Genomic DNA, 15879 nt, shown 5'->3' with positions numbered 1-15879 from the left:
CACTCATGAGTTTTTATGGACCTGGTGGAAGACACTCATTGTTTTATGCAGATGATATGCAAATGAAGAATAATATACATTTTAAAGTAAAATGTCTAAAAACCATTTGCCTTAATATAAAGAAACTTTCACATGTGAGTCTAGAAGTTTCTGTTGGATGAAAATAAGTTTCATTTATACACTTGCTTATATGACTGACTTATTCATGGAAAGAAAGAGTTTTTGGCTCCTTAGAAAAAATAGAAGTGTAAGTTAAAGATGGAAATGGAAAAAAATAAAGGAAAGTATAGATGCAGACATGAAATTGTCCAAGAAATATGATGAAAAACATATATTCTCAAGACTTAGCATGTAGGGTAGAATACAGATTTGGCCCTCAATGTTGTAGTAGCCCACTCAGAATTGTAATTTATATGTTTCTATCTGGAGAAAGTATGACTTTTTTGGTTATGAAAGTAGGACTTTTCCTCAGGCCCCCCCCCCCCCCCTAAATCATACAGGGTAATCACTACTAACAGAATGAACAATTGATTCAGCACCCGACATCTGGAAGAGACAGAAATTTATAGAACAGGTTTATATTCTTAGGTGGCATCTAATCATTCGTCAGCTCTTTAATATACTCTGGCTTACATTATGTACTTGTGGACAATTCTGTATAGCTCCTGTGTGTAGCGGGTATTGTTTCTAATTCATAGTTTGTGTTAATATGAATGATAATTTTATTTAAAACAATGAGAAAACAATAGTTTTATCCCAAACTTGTCATGAGATTCATGAGGGCTCTAAATTTTACCTCTTATTACACATAGGTACATACATTCATATATACTCAACTTTAAGGACCATAATAGCAAATGAATGATTTGTGGTTCTTTGTTTTTTCAGTTTAATTTTGTTGGGAGAATCCTTGGACCCAGAGGACTTACCGCTAAACAGCTTGAAGCAGAAACTGGATGTAAAATAATGGTCCGAGGCAAAGGCTCAATGAGAGATAAAAAGAAGGTAAGTCCTTGAAAGAAAGTTGAAAGTCTTTGTGTGAATAATTTACTTATATATTTTCATGTTAATAGTAAAGTTTCATATGTTTTAGGTGTAAAATTTGATACTCCATGTTAGGAACTCTGAAACATTTTTTAAGGTGTTTCTCTGATTTTTTTCCCCCTTGTTAATCACCATTTTACACTTAGGAATAAAGTATTAGTTACTCCATTGTGTTAATTTAACTTTAATATTTTATACTTGAGAAACCTCCATGTGGAAATTAGGATATCATGTTGTCTATGAAAATATGCAAGTAAAAGCTTGAAAAGCCTAAAAGTTTTCTTTTGATGAGCTGTAAACGGGATTGGTCTCATGAATTTTAACTGTAGTTGTATGTCAAATCACTGGGACAGTTAGAAGACATAGAAATCTGTTAAAACAAGGCTTATTACTAAGCATATGAGATTGGTTTCAGCAACATTTTATCTCAACTGTAAATTATTTTTAGGCATTGAAAATTTTTGTTGTTGTTGTTGTAGATGGACAAAATACCTTTGTTTTATTTATTTTTATGTGGTGCTGAGGATCAAACCCAGTGCCTCATGTCTTAGGCAAGTGCTCTACCACTGAACCACAACCCCAACCCTTCTGTTTTAGTTAGGCATTTTACTTTAAAATGTATTATTCCTATTCTTTCTCCTCCTACCTTCTTTTCCTTATTTTGCTAGTTTAATGTGAATATCAAACTCTTTGTCTTGAATTTTATTAGGGAGATTTTATTTACCTAGTTTTCTTTTACAGTAATACTATAAGGTAGAATGCTTTTTAAAATTTCTATCTGGACAAAAAAAAAAAAAAAAGAGAGAGACACTAATCTAAAATACCTAGATTTTGATTGCTAAAGGTGAAAGTTATTATTAGGAAGGGTGATTTTTTTCTTCTTCTTCTGATACATTGACTTGAAAGTGCCTTCGTGCCATCAAATGATAGAGTAGAGCTGTGATCAGCTTGTGTTGGAGCTTGTGTGTTGAATTGTTCTATGGAGCTGATAGAATGAACAGCACCACCAACAAGATTGCTGGCTTCATTTTCTTCCTAATTTATACTCCAGCCCTCTTAAAAGCTGTGTGGATTTAATTATCTCTACCACCCCTCACCCCACCTCCCCCCCCCCCCCCCCATAGACAGGACCGTGTAGCTAAGACGTCTGAGGAAAAAAAAGATATTATTTTAAATTTTGTAGCTCTTTATTTTTCTGTTGAGTTTGAGGCATTTTCATGAGATTATAAAGTTCTTGAGTGTTTTAGATGTTGTATTTTAAAAAAAAAATTCATTAGGATCTTAAACATTTTAGAATCAACAGTGTGTCTTTTCAAGTGAGTGTTGCCATAAATCTTTGGTTTCCATGTTTGAACTTGGGATGACATTGGCATTAGTAGGAATTCCACAACTGTAAACAGAGCAGTCTTCACCCCACAATTTTTATATCAGAGGAAAGTCAGTGAAGAAAATATCTTTTCCCTCTCCTGAGCTTCTGCTACTTCTGTAATAATGGCCTTCTCACTTCACTCACATGATACTCACAGATAAGGATTAGAACTTAGAACTACGTAGTTCGGCATCATGAATAAATAATATTATCAGCTGTCTTTCGCAGAAGAATTAAAATGATTAAAAGTGAGCTCTGCAACAGATTGCTTAGTTTTCAATCTTGGTTCTGCCACACAACAGCTTTGTGACCTTGGATAAATAAATTAATCTCTCTGTGCCATATGACATGGAAGTGATAATGTGATTGTGAGGGTTGAATGAGCTGCAAAGCACTTAGAATGCTGTTTGGCACATAATAAGTTGTCAATTAATGTTCATGATGATTCTCAAAAGTATTTTATCTTGAATTATAGGCTAGATACATTTTATTTTTAGACTCTTATGTAGTATTATGAGTGAATACTACAGTTTATTCAGCTTTGAAAATGAAAGACATTCTTGTTGCTTGTATCTATCCTGTGTTATCATAGCTTTTCTGTTTTCCCCCCCCCAGGGGTTGGTGTTTTCAAATTCTGTCTTAACCACTTTGTCTTAATCACAAATAGAAACAGTTCGTCAGTTTTATTTTCTACTGTTGTCGACTAAAAGAAAATTTTGTACATTGAACATAATGTAAGAAAAAAATAATAAAACAGCAGAAAAAAAAATTTAGCAATCAATTACATTTTACATTTGTTAAGATGATAGATTAACATGCTTTGTACATAGAATGTTAACTTGTATGGCTTCCATGTAGTTGAAAATGTCCTATGTAAATTTAAAAAAATTTTGTATAGATTTATAGCAACAAGAATGTTTTTTTGAATCTTCATTTAAATCTGTGCCACATAACAAAACAGTAATCACATACGCATGTTTCATGCTGAAGTTACTGGGCTGTCCTCTTAAAATTGTTATAAGTAAAGTCAGAATGGGAGATTTTATCATTTATTTCTTGGCTTTTATTTTGGTTAAAGAAAAAGTTATGACAAACAAATGAATACAAAAGTAAGTATTGATATAAGTCTGAGGTGTATTTTAGAAGATTAAAAGGAGAAACCATTTTTTTGTCCACGTAGTTATCAATAGGTGTTAAAATTAAGTAACTTAGACAATCAAATGAATAAATAAAATTATAATAAATCTTAATTTTCTCACTGCCTAATTTAACAAAAATATGATGGGATGCTGGTATGCTGAATTCTTCACTAGCCTAATAGAGTGACAGCAGACTAAGTAATAGATGGACACAATACCTTTATTTTATTTATTTCTTAATGTGGCCCTGAGGCTTGAATCCAGTGCCTCACACATGTGCTAGGCAAGCACTCTACCACTGAGCTACAACCCCAGCTCTAGACTGTCTTTTATGGAGTTTTCTTGCTATTTGGTTACCTGGCACAGAGTAGGCACCATGGGGAAAAATTCTGTGGGAAGAATTACCCTTTAGTTCAGGTAATAAATAAAAGTAAGTCTTAAATGCACCTATAGACACACACACACAGTAAAGGGTTGGCCAATAAAATACAAACCTTATGAGCTTTTAATTCTTTGGGGAAGGTAGGCAATTCTGTGTCATTCTAGGCCACTGATTTTTAAGCAAAGTAAGTTAATGTGCTACTTTAATCATTTCCTTGGATTGGTATTATTTCAGTATTACCTATGGGCTTATCAGCTTTTTTCTTAATATTTAATGGAATGGGGCTAGGATCATCATGGAGCCTGAGGGAATCTCCTCCAAAGTCATAAGATCCTGGTAGGACTTCTAAAACTGTTAGGAACTGTTAGTGCCCATCTGTAGGAGGCAGAGTGGACTGTCTGCTCTCTTTGAGTATGTGGTAATAGGGCTTGGCTAGCAAGAGCCTTGCAAGTGAAAGTCAGCTGTTTGATGAATAATCCTTATTTACCAAGTGTGTACTTTGCCTCAAGCATTAGTTTAAGTATTTTACATGCAGTTATTTTAATTAATCCAAGTTTTTTATTCCCATTTTGTAGATAAGGAAACTGAAGCTCAGGGAAGTTTTGAGTAATTTGCCAAAAGTCTTATGCAGAAAAGTGGCACTCAAGATTTGAACCTAAAATTCTATTTTTTGGTACCCTACCTTCGAGTTATAAATCATTTTTAAGATTGATAACTTAAGAAATTTCTAGAATAACTTGAACATAGAGCACTGTAAACTTTGTCCCTGGAATCAGTATTATATGTGTTGTAAAGTTTCTCCAAGCTTTTAACTTTGCTAAGTGATAAATATGTTTGAAGTTTGGCTTGTCTCTTAGAATGGAAAGAAAACCAAAATGTTGATTTTTTTCCCCCTACATTTAACACATCATAGTTCTTCTTAAAAATTTTATTCTTCTTAGTTTTATGACATTAGAATCCATTATATTTATACAGGCATGGAACATATCTTTTTCTCTATATAGGACCCCAGTTTTGTGGGTATACATGATGGTGAGATTCACTCTGGTATATTCGTATATGAACATAGGAAAGTAATGTCATATTCATTCCACTGTCTTTCCTTTTCCTATTCCTCCTCCCTTCCATTCATTCCCCTTTGTCTAATCTGCTGAAGTTCTATTCCCCTTCGCCTTTTTGTGGGTTAGCTTCCACATACCAGGGAAAACATTCAATCTTAATTTTTTGGGACTGGCTTATTTCACTGGTCTCCAGATTCATTCATTTACCAGCAAGTGTCATATAGTCATTCTTTTTAATAGTTGAGTAATACTACAATTTCTTTACCCATTCATCTGTTGAAGGGGACCTAGGGTGGCTCCATAGCTTAGCTATTGTATCACAGCACTTCTGACATCAGATGTCTGGAGATTTCTCCTCACATACTCAGCAATCCACCAACCAGTCAGTTCTCCTGGGTCCACTAATTGAGTGTCCTATAGTTAGTTCACTTTAGACACTGTCTACTTGGAGGTAGTTTCAGATCCTCCTGCCTCCTCCAAAACTTCTGGGATTACAGTCATGAGCCACCACACACGGTTGTGTGCCTGCTTTTTGACTGCAACCTCTCATGTGTGTTTGTGGAATTTTCCACTGACGGCATCATGTGAGCGCTCAAAATGTTTTGCATTTTAGAACATTTCATAAATTCAGTTTAGGTAAAACCTTGATTTTCAGGAATTCTCCCCCAAAGATTTAATCCATTTTTTCTAGTGGAAAGCTGTACACTTGAGTACATGACTGTTGCAAGATAAATAATTTAGGGAAAATAAGTAATCACAGTTTTTCAGTTGAAATAGCAGAGGACTTCAGAGGTCACATTGAGGGCGGGGGGTGGGGTGGGGTGGGGATATATTTACATTAGAAGGAATGGTCCAGTCTCAGAAACATAGGTGTCAGTTAGTCCTAGTGTGGCAATTGGAAACATGTACATCATTAAAACAGAAGAGTTTTGTGCATGACTACATACTTGAGAAGTTGTTATGGAATCATAGTCATTACACTGGTAAGTGAAGTCCACCTTTTGGGAGTCTCTATGTATGGTTTGTAGGGAACAATTTTCCCTATCAATCTACAAATTTATTAGCTCTTCTCTGAGACCTTAACTGTCTTCAGCAGAAGTGGCCAGCCCATAAGTGGCCATCCTTATAGGCTCCTCCTTCTCTTTTTTCTGCTGTCCCTGCCCATCCCTTTTGTTCAGATGAATGTATTGATGGATGACATGAGCCAAGTTCTTCACTTGTATCCTCTGGAGAAATGGGCAGAGACTTGGCAATTGTAGCTGTTCTAGAAACATTGTGTTTGAAGTGCAGGGTTTGCACTGGGGATCAGGTGGCCATTCTAGAGCTGCTAACAACAGTGGCTAGTTACTAAAAACCACTTTGATGATCTGCAGGATCTGATTTAGACCATGGGACAACCATAGAAGATATCATAAGAATGGAACCTTAAAGAGGTACAGGAACCTGTTTTTTCTCTGATTTCTGAAGACTGCTCTAGGCAGAAATTTATTTATCCTACTGAATATTCAAATTCAATTTTACAATTTTCTGTATTTGATCACAATCTATTCTTTGTTTAGACATATGTGATTAGTTAAGGAGCCTATGGTGTTTTGTGGAACATGATTTATGAAATGTTTTATAGAGGCTATTTTATAAGGGCAAACATAGGTGTAATTCTTGAATTGTTTTGAAGAACTTAAGTGGAGCATTTTATATGACCATTTTTAAGATGACTTTTTTGTATAGAATACTTCCTATACATTGTAAGATTTTAGGTATCTTATAGCACAGATTGATTGACATTATTACTTATTTTGAAGGCTTAAAATATATACATATTATCTTTTACTTATTCATTTTTATGTGGTGCTAAGGATCGAACACCGGGTATCACACGTGCAAGGCGAGTGTTCTACCCCTGAGCCACAACCCCAGCCTTTAAATATATTTTAATTGCTTTATTAATACGTGATACTTTTAGAAGAGTTGAAAAGTGCCGAATGGTCTTTAATTTTTTTTTTGAGGCTCCTGAAATTCTATCACCCTACAGGCTATCCTTATTGACAGTTTGGGGATCCCTTCTAGTTTTTTCTTCATGAAATTATGCACATACACTCAAGTTTTCCAGAAAGTGATCATGTTATATATTTTGCTTTTGTAATCAGCTTTTATTCCTGCAACACTTTTTTCTATTCATGTCAGTTTAATGGATAGTTAAGCTGAATGTATAATAGACAGTTTAACAGCAATATGCAAAACTAAATTTCCTTGATTATATTTTTCAGGGCAAAGATCTTAGAATTTAATAATATCTTTAATAAGACAATGCTGTTTGAGAACTTTGAAATTTGATTTTTGTGGTTGACATACCACAGTGGCTTGGACAGCCAGTGGCATAATATTAAGTATTAAGTATGGTTCCAGTTTGTTTTATTCATCTTATTGTATACTTAGATCCCAGAAAAAAAATATTGTGAGTATAGTTTTTATCATTATTTTAATTTTTTTTCTCGGTGAAAAAACTATAAACAAGGGAAAGGCTTACTAACTTAATGGACTTTCACTTGCCTGTCTGTCTGACTTCTTTCAGGAGCACTCTGACTAGTTCCCTAACAGCCGCCTCTTACCTCACTACCTGCCAAATGGAGGAGTAAATTCCAGACATATAATTTCAACTGTAAATATTTTATTTGATATCTCTAAAATAGGACTTTTTAATAACTGCAAGGTTTTTCTCTGAAAAAAAAACTTAGTATCTTCAAATATGTAGTTTTGCTCATAGTACCCTTACTATCTCATGAGTGCTATTTTTTTAAAAAATATATATATTTATTTTTTAGTTGGATACAATATCTTTATTTTTTGTGGGACTGCGGATCGAACCCAGGCCTCGCTCGCGCATGGTAGGTGAGCGTTCTACCGCTGAGCCACAACCCCAGCCCCTCATGAGTGCTTTTTAAAATGTTTTATTTGAATGAGCATTCAGATGAGGGTCCTGCACATTGTAATTGGTGGATAGATCTATTAAACTCCTTTTCCAGTCCCCCATTAGTCCCTCTTTTGATATTTGTAAAGGTATTGGGTGATCAGTTCTGAAGGAATCCCATAGATTTTGCTTGTTACATTTTTGTGGTGGCATTTTAACATTTATCTTTGTCACCTACATTTCTTGTAAATTGGTAATGAAAAGGGTTTTTTTCACATTCAGATCTCCCACCTTCCCTTCTTCATCTTTGTTCTTTGATATAGTAGTGTCGTGATGTACATAAAGTTTGATTTCTTCTGATTTTAGCAGTCATTGTTAATTCTTTTCTAGGTCCTTTATGTCATCAGAAGTTGTATCCTTTTTCTTCATCAGTACTTGTGAGATATAGTTTTTATTTTAAAAAAATGAATAAATGCTCAAATCTTCATTCACTAGCTTCAAAAGGTATATTAATTCCCAGCAATCCTCAGGGGTGAAGAATGAGTTATCTCTCTTTGTTTTCTTTTAAGTATCATTGTGAGTGCATTTAAATAATTTTGATGCATTAGTGCTCAAAATGTTTGACCAGTGGGTGTGCTACCTCAAGTTGATTTCGGAATCCTTTTGAACAGAATCTTAGTAAATGCTGATAGTAACTTTGATTTCAGGTGTGATATATCTTGCAAGATTTCCTTCCTAGACTAAAAAATCAGCCAGTTTTTTAAGGAATCCTGTTTACTTTTTTAGAGAAGGATAATACGAACTATAGTGATACTCATTATTTGTAGAACTTTTCAGTATGGAGCTGGTGAAAAGTATAAAAATTACATGCACATGCATATACAAACAAATATATTTTCACAAGTTCATTCTTATTCAAATTTAGAATCATAGTGTTTTTATTTAGTTGATCTTATATTTATCATATTTTTTTCATCTGAAAATTCTGGTTGGTTCCTAATGCAAAATAATGATTCATTTGCTTTATTCTAAGAAAGAGTCTCAGAATCAAAGTATACTACTTTATCTTCCCAGTTCTTAACTGTTTTAAGCTATTTCCCATTAAAGATACAAATTACTAACTTTTACAAGGCCCAAAATAATTTTTTCAATATGTAATGGTTATGCCATCATGTGGCTCCACTGTTAAGTTAATTTGTTGTACTTGGTTCACTAGTTTTAGTAATTGCTTAAAATATTTTTCTGCATATAAAGTATTTACATGGTTCAAAAAAAAATCACTTTTTTCCCAAAGTTTGACTTTTATCCTTGCCCTTTTATCTCTTCTGTCTGTTGCCATTTGGGTAGACTTTAAAATTTTAGTTTTTAGTTGATCTTTTCATTTTTTTTTTTAACAAAGTTGCATAATAGTTGTGCCTATGCATGTATGTAATTTCTCACTCTTTTCATAGATTCTTACCTATTCAACATTTTTATATACCTTGCTTTATTTATTTATGTATTTTTTACTTAACAGTATGCTATTGACATTTAATATGAGTATATTTATACAGACAGGTTTTGCTCCTTTTAATAATTCCATTGTGTTTCATTGTATGGATGTACCACCAAATCACTTAAAATAGTCCCATTAATGGTGAACATTTAGATTGGTCGTGGTCTTCTGCTGTTAACAGGAATAATATTGTGTTCAATATCTTTTATACATGTCTTTACATGAAGTTTCTAGTTTATATTTGAAATAGCATTATTGAAATGGTGTAGCAGTGAGTAATTTTGCTAGCTAGTGCTATCTCTCTCTGGGGGTTGATTTTTGCATTGTTTTAAGTAGCGTGAGAATACCAATTTCTCCACAGCTTCACCAACAAACTTACATGTTGTATGGGAGGTTGAGCATTTATGAAAGACATTTTTATAGAAATTCTTATACATGTACTTCTGTCCATGTGTATATAAAAGTCATTATCATTGTGATCAATATAACCATTTTCAGTTTTCCCAACTAGTCATTTGTAGTGTGTTTCTTATTTTCTGATGGAACCTATTTATAGTAACCTATTTATATGTGTGTGTGTGTGTGTGTGTGTGTGTGTGTGTGTGTGTGTTAGAAATGGTTGAAATCGTACTGTAACTGATGTTATGGTGCATCATGATTGTAATAACTTTTGGCTGGGCCTAAGTTACTGTTTAAAATGATTTTGAGGGGAAATGTGTTGTAATTTTTCTCTATTAGTTTGTAAGCCTTCCTAACTAAGCTTCTTCATCTGAACCACAGAATATAGAAGTTACTCGATTTTACCAAGAATGTTTCATCAAGAATATCATTTTGCATAGGAAAGCAGGTATTACATGTGGTTATGCTCAAGACATGGCCTTAAGACTAGTTGAGAAAGGCTCTTCCTTGGGAGGAACGGTTTTTCTCCCTGCACTTGATGTATCTGCCTCAACACACTGAATGTCTCCTCACTTACCTCCTTTATTGGTACCTTTTGGCAAGATGAATTAGAGGGTAGCAACTGTTTTAGATTCTCTTACATTGTAATCTTATCAATTGCTTACTTAAGAACATTCATGAATCTGTTTGACTAGTAGTTTTTACTTTATGGAGACAGATCAGTTGCTTTAGAAGTGTAACTATGAAACTTATTGGAGTCTGACCATTTTTGTGATATTTAATTCTGCAGTATTTCAGTTGATCATACTATAGATGGTTAGTATATATTTTTTATTACCTCCTTCATAATTTAATACTTTTTCTAGACAGCATTTATGGTTTTGAATTTCTATGGTCTTTGCCCCTAAGGAATTTTTTTCCCTGGAGACCTGCATATTGACAGTGAACAAAACACGGTATTAGCAGAGAGGTGTGTGTGTGTGTGTGTGTGTGTGTGTGTGTGTGTTTTAAGAGGTCAAGAAGTGGGGAATTCTTTTGTAGGTGGAGGTGTTTTATGGAAGTTGGAGTTGGATTCACTGATGTAGGAATTTCCTAAGCAAACAAATGAAATGGTATTATATACATTGTAAACAGGATCAACTTGTGTATATTGCAGTGTGGGTGGTTGGCCTGTTGGAGTAGAACATTTGGGGTTCCACAGGAGACAAAATGGAGACAAGGCTAGGGTTTGAGGATAAGGGCCTTGGAAGCCTTATCAAATGATTTTTTACCCTCATTTTCAAAGTAGTACATTGACACTTTTTTAAAAAAGATAATTATATGTTAATTTTTTTTTAAAATAACTTGACATTAGAGGAAGACATGGGCAGAAAGAGGAAGTGGCCAGAGGCCACAAACAAATGATGAAGTCTCAGACAACTGTGCTTATTAGAAAGTTCCTCCTTGCAGTGTGATTAAACCGGTGCCTTCAAAACATCAGTCCTTTGACGTTTTCTTTAAAATATATTTTTTAATTTTTGGCACACAAGTGTAGGTATTTATGCGTTATGAACAGTGTGGCATTTCTGTATACATATACAATTTGTGATTATCAGATCAAGGTAATTGGTATATCCGTCATCTCAGGTTTCTTTGTGTTGGGAATGTTAAAATCATCTTTCCTAGCAATCCTCTGATGTCAGTTCTACTTTGTATTTATATATACAAACACATATAATATCTTAAGCCTTAGCACCTGTGGTATGTTTGACAGTGCTTATGTCTTAAAATTGTCTTGCTTTAACTAAAAACAAACTACCTAGAAACTTTAGTTTTGTTTTTAAGAAGAAAGAAAGTCTTTTCTGGAAGACTTTAAATTCATGTTTCTTCAAGCCTTCTATGGTAAAAGATCACTTTTTAAAAAAAAAAAACTAATCCATCATAGGTAATCTTTTTGTAAATACAATAAAATAAGTTGTCAGAGAAATGGAATTTTAATTCTAAAGATTTTTAAAAAAAAATATCAACAGACTTAAAACTACCCAGTCAAAGTGCTGTGACTTTGGTTAACAAGGACATATCTTTTAATTATTATTTATTAGATATTTACGTTGCCAGTTCATTGTTACCACTCCTAAACCCCACTTTGTATTTTCTTTTAATTCTCATTTCAAAAAAAAGGTCACATATATATATGTATACACCTACATAACAACTTTGAGAGCAATACCGTGACTTCCTATATACCCTTGACCTAGATTTGCCATGTTTTAACATTTCATACTATTTTGGGCACGAGTATGTTGCAGTTTTATCTTTTTGCCGATATTTGTGTGTACCTCCTGACACTTTCATAGTTATTCATGAACACCTACAGAACAGCCCCCCCCCCCCCGCCTTCCCCTCCCCCCGCCTTCCCCTCCCCTCTAGTTACCCAACTGCTTTTGTTCACAGCTGAGATAGAACAAGATGAGACATTACCTTCTTGCTTCAGGTCTTACATTGTAAACAAGTATTTCTTTCTAGGTCTATTTAGTGCCATATATTTTTGCATTGTTGTGCTTTGGTAAAAGATCACTTTAAAAAACAAATCTAACCCATCGTATTCCTTTCTAGGTCTATTTAGTGCCATATATTTTTTTGTATTGTGCTATGGTATGAATAGCAAAATAAAAGAATTTCAGTAATCTGGGAGTCACAGTTTTAATTTTTTAGACCCACAAGTTGTGATATCATCCTGGCTCCATGATAAACTGATTTAAAAATAAAGGAAGGGTTGTTGGTGATTTTGATGGTTAAAATGATCCCCAAGCATGGTGCTGAGATGCTTGCCTAGTGTTTCAATGAGTAAAACGACTGCTGTACATTGTAGAGAAAATAATTATGTCAGAGAAGGTTAGTTCAGGTGTGAGATATATAGAGCTGTTAGCTGTTTAATTGCTATTGATGAATGAGCAGTTTGTATTAAGAGAGAGATGTTTGTGAAGAGAAACATATTAAGAGAGAGTTATGTAGTGATGGGTTAGTGAAAATGTGAGCAGAGGTTTGTGGGAGCCTAACCCTATATTTTCTCTAAGGATAGTGGTAACAGTGAGCATTGACCTTGCATGTCTATGCATGTGTGTGCCTGCACATGTGTGTTTAAAATGTTTATTACATTTTGTTTGCTGAACTGAGAATAAATTGTAGACACAATGATACTTTATCCTTAAGGACATTTTCTTACATAATCAAGGTACATCTATCATTCTGAAATTTAATATTGTTGACAATAATATTGTTACTTGATAGACATTCTAAATTCAGGTATCTTCAGTTTTCATTCATTGTAATTTTTTTTTTTTAAATCCAGAATTTATTCCAAATCACTCATTGTATTTATTTGTTGTATCCCTTAGTCTCTATTTGGAAATAGTTCCACAGCCTTTCTTAATTGGGTTTGTCTTTTATTTTTCTCCTGAGTTGAATCGGGAAGTATTATTTTGGTGTTCTTTGCACATCATGTTTTAGAGCACTTAGATGGTATCGGTTTCCCCTATTTTTGGTATTGTTAACTTTCATCAGTTGGTTAGTTAGTATCAGCCATATTTTGGTAAAAATAAAGGGAACCTTTTTTCTTTTTAAATTTATAACTCATCTAAAGAGAAATACTTTGAAACTTGGTAAATATTTTTTTCCCAACAGATTTTTGCCACATGGTTTTAGGTTACCTGTTAATTTTTAATTGTCACTGCCTTTGCAAACATTCTGTCATAATGAAGATATTCCAACTAATTCCCTTGCCTTTGTCGATTTTAGAATTTATATCTCCTGTCTGATCTCTGCCCTGATTTTCAGGTTGTTTATTTTTTCCCACTCATTTGTTTGTTAGTTGGTGGTGGTAGCAACAATGATTTGATAATGTTCTTGTTAAAGTCTATAAAACACTGAGCTGTGATTAAGGCACTACTTAAATGCATGTGAATTAACCCATTTAATTCTCAAACTACCCTGTAAGGTAGCTGCTCTAGTTATCCTTATTTTATAGATAAGGAAATGGAAGGCAAATAACCTCTCGGCTAGGGCATTGCTTAGGCACCATATAAGTCATGTGTTCAGTAACAGTTGGGTCTTCTTAGTTTTGTCTTCTGTGCTTCTCTGAGCTCTCACCTTTAAGATTCCTTGAAAGCGCAAATGCTTTCATTGGAGGGCTTGCTGTTCCCTCTGCCAGTAATACTCTTCCCCTGAGAGCTTTGTGACTTGATCCCTCACTTTATTGCAAACTTGAGTTCTCTCTTTGTGTCCAAAGACTGCATCACCCATCGGCCCAGAGAATAGTGGACCTTGAGGCCTTTGCACTGCTCTTTTGCCCTTTGCCTCTGTATTTTTCATTTTATTCATCAGTATCTCTGGTGTGCTCTAAATCTATTATATATCTGCCACCCTTACCAGGAGTCATGCTTCTTGAGAGCAGAGTTGTTTTTTGATAGCTACCTTGTCTACTTGCCAGGTGGTTGCTGCTCAGCAATTCTGTGTTGAGGGAGCAATAATGTGACTTTTAATTCTGTTTAGTTATTTTGCATGAAGAGATTATCAATTGAAAACTGAAAACTTTATTTTATTATGTTTTGTGATTTCTGTCTTTAATGTCATGCATGATGGTGTTTTCCATTAGTTTATAGATATTTGCCATTCGGTACTGTCAGTTTAATTTATTCAGTTGAATCTTAAATCCTTTTAGAAATTACTTAATTCTATAGGGTAGGATTAGAAATTCTACTCACATTCTCAATTACATACTTTTAAAAAGAATTTTAATGACAAAATTTTATATTGCTTTTGATAATTGTATAGTTTACTTTTTACATTATGTGAAAAATGCAAAATACACATTTTCCCAGTACCTCTGTGTTGTCTATCCTATCTGCTCACCTCCTAAGAATTGAGCCATTCTTATTCCTTATATTTGCATTTTCCACTTGGAATATTTTTCTTCCTTTCAAGATTTTAAAAAATAAGTGTGTGTGTGTGTGTGTGTGTGTGTGTGTGAGAGAGAGAGAGAGAGAGAGAGAGAGAGACACACACACAAAATGGTTCTTGGAGTACAACTTAGGATGACCGAAAACAAACAAGTAAATGAACAGGACAGTTTCAGACAGTGGCCAGTGCTTTGAAAAGAATAATATCTGATAATAGTAAATGTGGTCTGGGTAGAGTGCTTATTTAGCTAGGGTGGCCAAATAAAGACCCTCTGAGGCTGTGTGCAGTGACACATACCTTTAACCCCAGTAGCTTGGAAACTGAGGCAGGACATAAGTTCAACGCCAGCTTCAGCAACTTGGCAAGACCCTGTGTCAATAATAAAGGACGAGGGAAGTAGTTGAGTGGTGAAGTGCCCTTGGGTTCTTATTGCCCCCAATATCTACCCTTCCCTTAAAAATTAAAGTTTCTCTGGGGGGCAGTGACATCTAACTGGAGATTGGATGAGAGGTCACTATGGGAAGATCTGAAGTAAGTCTCTGATCAGTTCCTTCCCTGTAGGCATGGTCAGGAGTTTTGAATTTTATTGGGAGACAACTATGGAGTTGAGGGTTTGAAGCAGAGGAATGACATGGTGTTTATCTTCTTTTAAAGAGGAGTTCTCTTGGAATAATGGGGGAATGGATTAGACATAGAGGAAGGGGATCCATTACTAGACTATTGCAGTTGCTGAGGTGGAGATGATGGCCAGGACTAAGAAGGAGTCTTGCTGAAGGTTCTAATTCAGCGCTTTGAAACTACTTTAGGCTTTACTAAGCTACTTTTGCTGGGTTTCCTGTTGATTATATTGTTCACTCTTATTTTCTTACTAGGTTGTAGTCTCCAGGAGTAATAATTTATATTCCTGATTTCCTCAGTGAAATGTGGACATAATTGATGCCTGTTCAAAAAATTTTCTTACCATAGAATTTTAGCCAATTTTTTATTTTCTGAAGTGTGGGAGTATCAAATGATGCTGAAGAAATATCTGGTACAAAGAACTGAATTTGACTTAAATTACTGGGCAGGTGGGGGAGCCAAAAAGCACTATAAGTTACTTAAATAGGAGTTGAGGTTAAGAAACAAAGTTGAAATTTGAAACCTG

General features: G+C 34.4%; 1 protein-coding gene across 8 annotated transcripts in view; it reads left to right on the top strand.

The window, feature by feature from the left end:
* Qki (QKI, KH domain containing RNA binding) overlaps positions 1-15879 on the top strand; it is a 135898-nt gene that overhangs the window by 57427 nt on the left and 62592 nt on the right. For all 8 annotated transcript variants that reach the window (XR_013091576.1, XM_076858052.1, XM_076858049.1 and 5 more), the window contains exon 3: positions 889-1005. Coding sequence is in view for 7 of the 8 variants with exons in the window: in XM_076858052.1 (XP_076714167.1) it covers positions 889-1005 (117 nt within the window). In the remaining variant the exon portion in view is untranslated. The remainder of the gene's footprint in view (positions 1-888; positions 1006-15879) is intronic.

The sequence above is a fragment of the Callospermophilus lateralis genome, chromosome 6 (genome assembly GCF_048772815.1).
Source record: "Callospermophilus lateralis isolate mCalLat2 chromosome 6, mCalLat2.hap1, whole genome shotgun sequence".
In the NCBI taxonomy this organism is placed as follows: domain Eukaryota; kingdom Metazoa; phylum Chordata; class Mammalia; order Rodentia; family Sciuridae; genus Callospermophilus; species Callospermophilus lateralis.
Note: the sequence above shows the minus strand (reverse complement) of the source record. Positions and strands in the feature narration are given on the sequence as shown.